Source organism: Triticum aestivum, chromosome 5D, assembly GCF_018294505.1.
Source record: "Triticum aestivum cultivar Chinese Spring chromosome 5D, IWGSC CS RefSeq v2.1, whole genome shotgun sequence".
Lineage (NCBI taxonomy): Eukaryota > Viridiplantae > Streptophyta > Magnoliopsida > Poales > Poaceae > Triticum > Triticum aestivum.
Window position 1 is genome coordinate 227,279,928 of NC_057808.1, and position 11,378 is coordinate 227,291,305.

General features: G+C 52.4%; 1 protein-coding gene across 1 annotated transcript; it reads right to left on the reverse strand.

Annotated features, from left to right (window-relative positions):
* Positions 1-3,446: 3,446 nt before the first annotated feature.
* Positions 3,447-7,060, reverse strand: LOC123124572 (phosphatidylinositol 4-phosphate 5-kinase 6). The gene is made up of 8 exons (XM_044545157.1): positions 5,653-7,060; positions 5,359-5,526; positions 5,100-5,265; positions 4,895-5,011; positions 4,621-4,814; positions 4,375-4,466; positions 4,200-4,260; positions 3,447-4,046 (listed from the first exon to the last, which is right to left on the reverse strand). Exons 1-8 carry the CDS (start codon positions 6,921-6,923, stop codon positions 3,755-3,757), a joined length of 2,361 nt encoding a protein of 786 aa, XP_044401092.1. The 5' UTR covers positions 6,924-7,060; the 3' UTR covers positions 3,447-3,754.
* Positions 7,061-11,378: the final 4,318 nt, after the last annotated feature.

An 11,378-nucleotide genomic window follows, 5' to 3' on the forward strand; every position in this document is an offset into this window, starting at 1 on the left:
TGTTAGGACTTCTATTCTCTCTGTAGTTTTCTAGCTTTTGTTGGGATTCAAAATCAGTTTTTTGAACTTCTTTTGGGATCTAAAATGCAAGTTTTGTGAGCTTCTAATGGTTAATTTTGGTAAAAGAAGTTTTTGATGGTTAATTTAGGTAAAAGGACATATGTTTTTTTTTTGGAACTAGGCTTTTTTTTAAACTAGGCAAAAGATTTGCCATTTTCATTGGTTAAGAGAGAAGGTTAACAATGTATGGCCAAAGGCCAAATATAGTACATCACTCTCGTGACATAATGTTACACAAATGTTTTGCTCCCGCAAGGCTCCAAAGAGAGTATTCCTCTTTGATCTTGGCGACCAACACTCCCACTCGAGTGGCTGTGTTGCGGAAAACTCTAGTGTTTCGCTCCTTCTATATTTCGCAGGAGATAAGCATCATCAGGGAGACAAGCGGCCTTCTCGACGGAGTTTGCTTCGTGGCATTCTGACTCCACCAATCCTTAACCGAAACCATACCAATACAATCGTTGGGCTGGACATCGTGGAGTGCAAGCCAAGTTTTGATCATGCCCCGAACCCGAATGGGGTATCGACATTGAAAAGGAAGGTGGGCAGCCGATTCCTGGACTTGTTGGCATAATGGACAAATGTTGAAGTTCGGCCATCCGCGACGGTGGAGTCTGTCAGTCGTCCAAATCCTATTGTTAATAACAAGCCACGCGAAAAATTTGCACTTTGGGGGCGCCTAGTTCTTCCAAACATTTTGGTTCATATCCGTGTCCACCAATCCAAGAAACTGAGCCCTGTATGCTGAGGCCGCGGAGTAATGGCCATCAGCAGTGAGTTTCCAGGTGATGGGGTCCTGCATGTCCAGGTTTAGCTGGATGTGGGTGAGTATTTCCCAAAGCGCAACAAATTGGGCGATGTGCTCAGAGGAGATGATCGAAGCAACCTTCACCTGGGAGATCCAGTAGCCATTAAGCAATGCCTTGTGGACTCAACAATTCTTTTTGTTGGAGATGTCGTAAATTTTGGGAGCAATGTCTTTGGGTCTTATGCCATCTAGCCAAGATGACTCCCAGAAAGTTGCGCGGAGACCATCACCCACCAGCACCTTGGAGGCCGACGCGAATATGTTTCGATCATTGTTGTCGCAAGGAGTACCCAAACCGACCAAGGCTTGAGCGGGTCTTGCCAGTTGAACCACAGCCAACAAAGACGAGGTGCAGCCGCAAACTTTCCAAGGTTTAGAATCCCAAGGCCACCATGTAGCTTGAACATGCAGAATTGCGCCCAGTTGACCTTACATTTCCCTCCTGTGACCTTGTCACAACCAGCCCAGAGGTAGGCACGTCGGAGGGCATCAATCTTTTTCAAAACTTCCACCGGAAGATTTAGAGCCGTCATATAATAGATAGCGATGGTTGTGTTGACAGACTTAACAAGAACCATCCTTCCAGGGGCAGCAACGTGCTTGCCCATCCAAGGTGTGAGCTGGGCCGCGATCTTGTCCTCGAGAGGCTGGAAGTGAATTCTTTTCAGGCGCTTCACTGACAGTGGTAAACCAAGATACTTCATCGGGAAGGTGGTTCGTTGAGCCAGGAAAGATTGTAGAATATCCGGAAGGTCCACATTGTCACATCTAATTGGGGCAACCAAGCTCTTGGAGCAATTTGTTACCAATCCAGAAATATCTCCAAAGTTCCTGAGGGTGTCGGCAAAGAAACTGACATCCGCCTTGAGTGGAGCAATAAAAACCGCAGCATCGTCCGCGTCTAGGGAAGCCCGGATCGGCATAGCACGTCCGCCAATGGGATGGAGGTGACCTTGTGATGTGGCCTTCCCGAGGATGTGATGTAATGGATCAATGGCCAGCACAAAGAGAAGGGGAGACAGGGGGTCCCCTTGTCTCAGCGCACGCCCAAGCCTGAAGGGGACGCCCGGCACACCATTGAGCAAAACACACGATGAGGTCGTAGACGGGAGAGCAGACACCCAGCCACGAAACAGGGGAGGGAAACCAAGGTGGTTGAGCAAGTCCAGGAGGTAGTCCCAACACACCGAATCAAACGCTTTCTTGATGTCAAGCTTGAACAGGAGAGCCGGGGTATTGTTGCGATGTAAGCATCTAGCAAGGTTGCGCACGTGCATGAAATTATCATGAATACATCTCTTCTTGATGAAAGCACTCTAAGCTTGTGAGACAAGATCATTCATGTGGGGTGCCGGCCTTTTGGACATCATCTTCGCAATGAGCTTCGCGATGGCGTGAATTAGGCTTATAGGGCGAAAGTCAGAAATATCTTCGGCACCATCCTTCTTCGGAACGAGGGCAACATCAGCTGAGTTCAACCAATGAAGGTGGGCGGTCTGTAGGTTGGAGAAATGGTTGACCGCAAGCATGATGTCTGGCTTGATTGTGTTCCAACACGCCTTGAAGAAAGTGCCCGTGAAGCCATCCGGTCCGGGCGCCTTGTCACCCGGTAATTCGAGCACCGCAACTTTGACCTCCTCCTCGGTGAATGCCTCGTCCAAGCCCTGTAGATCACAGTTGGGGGTTGGAGTCAAACCCCAATTGACGTCAATGCTACGAGTAGGGCCTTTTTTGGCTATATTCTTAAAGTGGTTGTGCACAATCTGCTCTTTGTCTTCGTGAGAGGTGACCCAACCCTGGTTGTGTTTGAGGCGATGAATAAGGTTTTTTTTCTCCTCTTGTGATTGACGCGGAGGTGGAAATAACGGGTGTTGGCATTTCCTTCTTTAAGATTTGTAATCCTCGAGTTTTGCCTTTTTCTGGATTTTTCGAGCACCGCCAAGCCAACGATCCTTCGTTTTAAACTTGTTCGAAGATCCCTTTCCTCCGGGCTTAGGTCTCTTTGTTCTTGAGCGAGGTCAAGGCGAAGAATAACCTTGAGAGCCATGTGCAACTGGACCCTGGAGTTAGAGAAAAGGGTCTTGCTCCAGGAGCGCAACTTTTGTCCTGTTCTCTTTAGCTTGTGGAATAGCCGTTGATAAGGCTCGACATGACCGGAATTCACATTCCATGCCTCGTTGACAACATGTTGGAATCCCAGCATCTCTCTCAAGAAGTTTTCAAACTGGAAGGATTTAGGCTTCTTTAGGCCAACATCATTAGCAAACAGGAGGGGGCAGTGATCCGAAAGTGATGAGGAGAGGGCATGCAGAATGTGGGTGGGAAACTCTAAATCCCAATCTTCATTGCAAAAGAAGCTATCTAGCTTGCTCATCATCGGGTTACTTTGTTCGTTGCTCCAAGTAAATCTCCTGTTTTGCATGTGAATCTCCTTGAGCTCACAATTGTTTAGGGCGTTGCGGAAACACACTAGGCGGCCACGGTCCACATTGGCTCGGTTTTTGTCCCTGGCGCGGTAAACTGATAGTGATGGATGAATTGACCCTATGCGCAAAGAATAGCTCTTTGGAAGAAGAAGAAAACAAGTAGGGAATGGTTACATAAACAATAGTCTCTGTTCTACATGATTTTCATACCAACAGGCATGAATACAGTCACCCTACATCTAATTACATAAGCACAGAGAAGATTCAGTAGATGTACAAAATCTATGAACACATACATGAAGAAGAAATCACTGTGATATCGACGTGCTGCCGTCTACAGCCGAAAGAACAGATTATGTTACCTACAAAAGAATAATGGATGGTGGGCAAAGAAGAATCACCAGCCAACTGTTAAGGTCTGCTCTCTTGAGTATAAATCTTCTGTTTGTCAATGGAGTCGCTACTGTACATCCTCCGCGAAAGCCCTGAAAATGAAGTCTCGGAATCGCTTGCAGTACTGCTTCGGGTCGACCGCGGATATGGAGTTGGGATCGTACTGCATGGATTTGTAGGCGTGCTCGAGCTTCTTGCTGATATCATAGTCTTGCAGGATGTCGATGATCCCGAAGAAGAGGATCACGTCCTGGAATTCGCCCGTGGGCTCGCCGATGAGCAGGGATTCACTTTCAGGATTTCTCACTATGTTCTCCACCCTTGAGGGCATGCTAATGCCTAGTTTTTGTTGTGCTTTTCTGCACCAACGAGGTCAGTGTTTGTCAATATCAAGATGAATGCAATTCAGAAGTTGCTGGTATGAAGTGAGCAGCCTAAGCTGAGTAAAGGAAAAATGTAATGCAAAGCATCTTATGATTCTTCAAAGCTTCTAAAATGTATGGTGTAGATACCTTTTTTGCTCAGAATCTTCATCCGTGGTAGTAGGTGTCCCATTGTCAGCATTGCCGCTGTCTGTAAGAAGGAAAAAAAGAAGAAGAATAAATCAGGCTCGTGGCTTCCAATGTATCTACCGAATAGTTTTCTAATTGCATGTATTTTTAAGAAGCAGTCATGGGGGCAACGTATCTTTGCACCGATCCTTGAAATGAACGCCGACCAAAAGACTGTAATCCATGATCCGCTCCTGCTCCAGCAACTCGCAATCTCTGTCCACTTGCCTGGTAAGAAATATAAAGAGTCATGAGCATAGTGGGTACTTAGGTCTCCTCAAATACAGTTGTGATTCTTTTACATAAGATTATTTATAGCACATGTAAGTAACAAAATGAGAGGAAACAGAATCCTGTGCAATCCGGCAGATGTGAGATGTACCTGCAGAATTCCTGGAACCAGGATCCTGCTAACCGGAAAATGAAATTGAGATCAAGATCCTTGAGCGTGGTGGTTTCGTCAATCTGATCAAGGGGCTTGTCTGTCATGCGCCCAAGCGAAGATCCTTTCAAGTCAAAACGCCGATGGATTGAATAGCGAGAGCAGAAAAGATTCCCCATTATCACGAACCGAACCTGCATTCCGTATTATATATTACTATAGTGATAATATACAAAATCTCAATACACTGGCCAATTTCTGAAAGCATCCTAACCTTTTTCTGGATGCCCCCTGTGATTTTAACACAGTGCAGGCCAAAGAACTTTGTTATTAGAGTGTTGTCGTAATTGCGGACGTGTTTATAATAGGCCGGAAGCATCCTAAGAAGCACCTGTCGATGATCAAAACCCGCGATCCATCTCAGACATGATTAAAACTTGTGTGTGGGTGGGCTAGCTAAGGTGGAGAGAAGAACCTACCTTGACCTCTGCTTTCTTCATTGTTTTGATCATGTACTTGTCGTCGTTGGTGAGGTAGAAGAAGCTTCCACTTTTGCCGGGTGATGAGAGCTCCAGGAGCGCATCGTCCCCGCATATCGAGATCATGTAATCCGCGGGGTCGACGTCGAAGAGCTTGCGCAATGTCCTGCGTCGGATCACAGAAGAAGAAATTATAGCGCCGTGTTTGGAGACTACTCCATAAGAGAAGCAAGTGAGAGACATCATGCATGCAGCAGACCTGAAAACCAACGGGCAGTAGTCCTTCCACCGGAAATCGCACGACTGGTGAGGCGGCGTGTGCTTGGATCCTTCGGGAGGAAACCTTGTCCACACCTTCTCTTTGGGATCAAACGCTGATGATTTGAGATCCAGTGATGTCGGCGCTGACTGCCTTCCCACAGCATGCCTGTGCGCAGAAATGGCGGCGGCAAAATGGATATGAATGGATGAGCCAGCAACAACAGAGAGGAAATGGCAATGGATGCAGTGCAGTGATGGTGGTAGCCAAGGAGAAGAGGAAAAGGAAAGAGACCTGATGCCGAGCTGCAAGTTGAGCATGAGCTCGTAGTTCCTGTGCCCCTTGGATATCGTCTCCCCCTGCTTCTTCCCCGGCCTTGGCGGCGCGCGAATGCACGAGAGCGTCCGCGACCATGCCCGGTCTGCCCGGGTGCTGGCATCCTCGCCGCCGTCCTCCCCGGCAGTGAGACTGTCGAGGTCCGACACGCTGCTTCTCCGGCGCACGCTCGACACCGACACCCTCCCTTGGTCGGCGCTGACCTCCGGCGGCCGCCACACAGGCTTCTTCAGCACGGCCTCCACCCCGGGCCATGTCAGTATCTTCTGCGATGGCAGCAGAGACACCGTCTTCCCCTCGGTGACCTCCAGCTCCTCGAGCAACTTGGTGATGGCGTCGCGGGGCTCCCGGGGCACGGGCACCGCGGGGCCTCCGGACGGCGGGTAGTAGACGCCCTTGGCGTGCGTGACGCCGGACTCCTGGCACCAGGTGCCGATGTACATGCCGCCGTCGGCCCACCGGAACGTGCCCTGGCCCATGGGCTTGGCGTCCTCCCAGGAGCCGTCGTAGCGGTCGCCCTCTGACCATATCACGGTCCCGCAGCCATGCATCTCGCCGGCCTTCCAGGTGCCGATGTACTCGTGGCCGTGGCGCCAGATGTACCGGCCGTGGCCGTCCTGCAGGCCGTCGCGCCAGTGGCCGTCGTAGACGTCGCCGTTGGCGTAGGCCTGCGTGCCGCGGCCGTGCCGGAGGTTGTTGGCCCAGAGCCCGGCGAAGGTGTCCCCGAACTCGCCAATGTAGGTGCCCTGGCCGTGCATGTAGCCGCCGGCGAGGTCGCCCTCGTAGGTAGCGCCCGAGGGCCAGGAGAACTTGCCGCGGCCGGCTGCGCGGCCGCTGCGCCAGGCGCCCTCGTACATGCTGCCGTCCGTCCAGAGGAACTTGCCGGTGCCGTGCGGGAGGTTCCCGCGCAGGTCGCCCTGGTAGAAGTCCCCTCTGTCGAGCAGCTGCTCCGAGTGGGTGGGCTCGCCGAGCGAGGACCCCGCCTCCTCCTCCTCGCCCTCCTCGGCGGCTGCACCGTCGGCGTCCTCGCTGCCGCTGTACTGGTAGGCGGTGCTGGAGGAGGTGACGGCGAGGGTTCCGGCAGGGTCAACCAGGCCATCGACGCCGGCGACGGCGGCCGGAAAGGCCGAAGCGCCGCGGCGGATGGTGGTGAGCTTGCGGATGCTGGCCTCCCAGAGGCGGCCGGCCGGCGCAGGGATCTGGTTCATCTTCTTCCCCGTCGACGCCATTGGCGCTATAGGCTAGGTGCGAGCGTGCAGGACGCGGCCGCGCGCGGTCGATCACAAGGACGGAGCCGGAGCTGAAGGTGGAACGAGGGCGTGCATGGCGTCGACGCTGCGTGGTCTCGAGTCCGTCGCATGGGGTCGCGAGTTTTGGGTGGGCAGGGAGGGCTGGGAGGAGTTGTCGGGCGGGAGGGACGGTGCCGAGCCGAGCTCGGGGGCGCGACATTTGGAAGGACGCGCCCGGCGCGGAGGCTGTCTGCTCTGCTCCGTCTTTGCTGCTAAACAATAAACAATAGGGGAGCAGTGCAGTGCAGAGGGTCAAAACATTGACCTTGCTAAGGTCTCAAGGTAGGAATTAGAAGTAGTATATAGGAATTTGATAGGATAGACATTTGCCATTTTAAGAAATTGACTTGCCTTGTTCCTACGTGTAAAATGTGTTTTGAGTGGATATGTAGTTTCCTTCAGAAATACAGAAAATGAATAGTATTCCTACGAAATTCATGTATGTATTTCCTACAAACCGAATGCATATATAGAAAATTTTCCTTATACTTGTTCCTATACTTTTCCTACGAAAATCCTCGATGAGGCCTAAGGAAGTTTACAATGGACTAACCCTGAGTATTCTATGATTTGATCTGGGCACGGTGTGCTGCAAGAGGCGACAAAGGGAGCTACGACGAGCACCACACGCCCGAGCACGCCTCAAGGATGTTGCGACCGGCGCACATTTTTGCTGACACCGGTGTCGGATGTGGGGTTCCGGCAAACCCTTAAGGTTCGAACACTGGGGTGCACGCGAAGTCTTTCCCTCCTACCGATCTACGCCCTAACTCGCTAAGATCTCGCGGACGAACTCGACGAACTCGGGACACAAAGAGACACGAGATTTATACTGGTTTGGGCCACCGTTGTGGTGTAATACCCTACTCCAGTGTGGTGGTGGTGGATTGCCTCTAGGGCTGATGATGAACAGTACAAGGGAAGAACAGCCTCCTGAGTTTGAGGTGTTCTTGTGCTTGGTGTCTTAGCGGGTGAGAGCTGGGTGAATTGCTCGATGCCCCTACTGTGGTGGCTTGCTCTACTTATATAGGTCCTGGTCCTCTTCTCAAATATTGAGCGGGAAGGGAGCCAACAACGGCAGGCAAATTTGAAGGGGACAGCTAGTACAAGCTATCCTGACAAAAGTGGTCTTCGCCTGCGAAAGGCTCTGGTGGTGACGCCGTCTTGGGCTCCACGATGACCTCCGGCTTGCCGTCCTCCTGGTCTTGGTCTCGTTGCACCAATATAGCAACCTTTGCCTAATGCCTCGGTACTCCTCGCCTGCGCTTGCTTCCTTAGCATCAAAGAGGAAACAAGGAAGCTGTGCGCGCTGGCGCCCGCCTGGTGTCGTTCGTCATGGCTCACGTCACGAGAGCCTCGTGAGGTTTGCCCCGCCTTGATATCTCCGCTCCTCGTGAGCCTGCCTGACTAGGCCACTCCTGAGGAGGTCTTGCATCGTCCGCCTCGCGAGGCTTGGACCCTCGTGAGGGTCTTGGATGCCTTGTTGATGAAGATGGGCCGTACGGCCTGCTGGCTTAGCCACGCCGTGGGCCGCAGGCAGGCAAGTCTGGGGACCCCCGTTCCCAGAACGCCGACAGTAGCCCCCGGGCCCAAGGTGAGCTCAGGCTTGGCTTCGCGGCGAAGCCAAGGGTCAAGTTCGGAGCACCGCGGGCCCCAAAAGCCTGCGACCTCGGTTGACGCGTGGCGGTTGATTGGACGTGGGCGTCTCCGCTTCCCCACGCTGCCTTTGAATCCGCCTAGCTATGCGGCCCCCGCGGCCTACATAGTTATTCCTCCGTCGCCTGCGCCCCGCTTCCCCAATCTCTCTGCTTCCTCGAGATTCTGCTTCCCTTCTCCGATCTGACCTGCCCTCCCCCTGCTTCGTTGCCATGGCGCCGAAACAAGCGGACAAGGGGAAGAAGCCAATGTCTCCGTCAGGCACACCTCCAGCTGTCGAGCCGGCGCTAGGCCAATCCCGGGTGCTCAACGACAAGGCCATGGACAAGGTGCGTCCGATGCTTGCTTCCAGCTTCAACGAGTGGGGAGAGACGGTGGCTTGGCCTGCATCTCGCATCGCATGGCTCGGGCAGCCACCGAGGTCCCAATCTTCATAGATGCCCTCTGGGCTGGCCTGATTCCTCCCTTCTCCGCCTTTCTCAACGCGGTGCTAGAGCATTACCAGATCCACATGCTGCATCTTGACCCCCAATCGGTGACTCTTCTTGCTGTCTTCGCTTTCGTGTGCGAAGCCATGGTGGGTATCGCTCCTTCGGTGGCCCTCCTCCGTCATTTCTTCTCACTGCACCTGGCCGACCCTCAGCAATGCTCGGGGTGCGTGAGCTTCCAGGCCGCAGCCGCGACTGCGGGCGCGGGGATTGACTTCGAGCTAGGGATGGCAATGGGTACCCATTACCCATGTACCCGGCGGGTAAAAACCCTATTAGGGTAAGGGTATGGGATAAAAAATTACCCAAGGGTATATTAATAGGAAAATATTAAACCCGTTGGGTATTGTGGGTACGGGTATGGGACAGCATAACCCATACCCGTGTACCCATATACCCACGTAAAGTCTGTTAAGTGGGCCTTCACCATTCATTAATCTAATCTAACTTGCCAGTAAATCATTCTATGTAGCCGACGAGATACATGACTTGCTCACACACGCACGTGGATGGAATGATTTTCGCTCAAAAAAACATAGATGGAATGATAGAAGGAATCCCATGTCTCTGTCTTTCTCTGCGTGATTAACGTGATTAGGCTTAGCCGCTTAGGTAAATAATAATTATGTGATCGTGTTCCATATTTAGAACGGAGATTGATATCCTACCCATCTCCTCATCTCCTTGCCTCCTCAAGGAACGCTAGTCGCCGTCGCCAACGCTCCAGCTGCTCACTGCCTCGCCGTCCCCAGCGCCAGTCGCTTGGACGCCAAGGACCTTGGGGATAAGGACCACAGTTTTCGCGTGGACAGTGACGGGGAGGAGGATGCAGCTCACTCTCATGCGGACTAAGTCGGATGGCGGCGACCACCGCCGCGCAGCACCGTCATTCGATGGTGCCATCCGTCTCCATCCGCTAGGAAAGGGCCAAGCCCCTGGCCAATGTAAAGGACATGTACCTCCTGCCTCGGCATCCAAGGCATAACACAGTCACAACACGTCAAGCCGGCCACCTTGCACTACCCCGCTTAGTCGATCCTCTTCTACCACCAAGAGCAAGAGCAAGGCTATTTTGGCTTGGTGAGTTTCATTTTTGTGTATGATTTTATGAATATGAGCATTAATCTTGTAGTTTTTGTTTTCTATATTGATGGTGAGATGCATTCATAGATGGTACGTAGATGTATAGATGATGTGATGGTATGATGTATATAGGAGATGTGATGAATGTGATTTCTTTTTGTATATACATGATACGTAGTGATGTTACAATGTATATATACGCGTCGTGATTTCAGTGCTCACCATCCATACAAGCATTAATTTCTGCCTATACATGTTGTATATAGCTATTGTGATGAGTACGATTTTTTTGTATATAGACAATACGTAGACATGTTATGATGTACGTATATATGAGCATTGTGTGTTGTCCTTTATGATTATTTCTTACTTAAGTTGATGTGTGCACACATGGGTATTTTTACCCGTGGATACCCATTTACCCTGCCGGGTGATGGGTATGGGAAAAAATTATACCCATTGACGGATATGGGTACGGGTAATGGGTAAGCTCAAGGGGGATGGGTAAGGGTATGGGGTAACTCCACCCGTACCCAAACCCTGCGGGTGCCATCCCTACTTCGAGCTCCCTTCATCCACGAGCGAGTTTCGTACGCGATGGGTGTTTGTTGATGCCGGCGTGCTCAGCCCCCTGCTTCGTCTCTCGGCGGGGCCGGCTGTTCCAAACTCCGGCTGGGGCCACCAGAAGCTCTCGAGCCCCCGCCTTGCTCTCGTCTGGGCCAGGCTGAGGCTGCTGAAGGACCGCGGCGTGACCGCGCCGATGGTGGTGAAGGAGTTCGTCAAACGCCGGGTTGCTCCGCTTCAGCGCCACTCTCGCCCAATGTGGACCTTGCTCAACAGTCAGGACCACATGAGGTTTCAGGAGTCTGGGCTCCCTCTCGGGACGCGGCAGACAGTGCTCAAGGTCTTGACGGGTGTCCCTTTGCCGGCCGAAATGCCTGGGAAGAATTGCCTGCTGTATCGCTGCAAGAACAAGGACGAGTTTGCAGCGAGCATACCTTCCTTTGACGAATGGGGCCTGCGGCCGATCGGACTGGTGGGGCCTCGCGAGAACCCCGTCATCGTGGTTCCCTTCTTCGCCGCCGATGCCGAGCTCGCCCCAGGTGAAGGTGCGGGAGGGCGAGCTCCGACGGGGGCCGGTGGCTCGAGTACTGAGGAGCTCATGCTG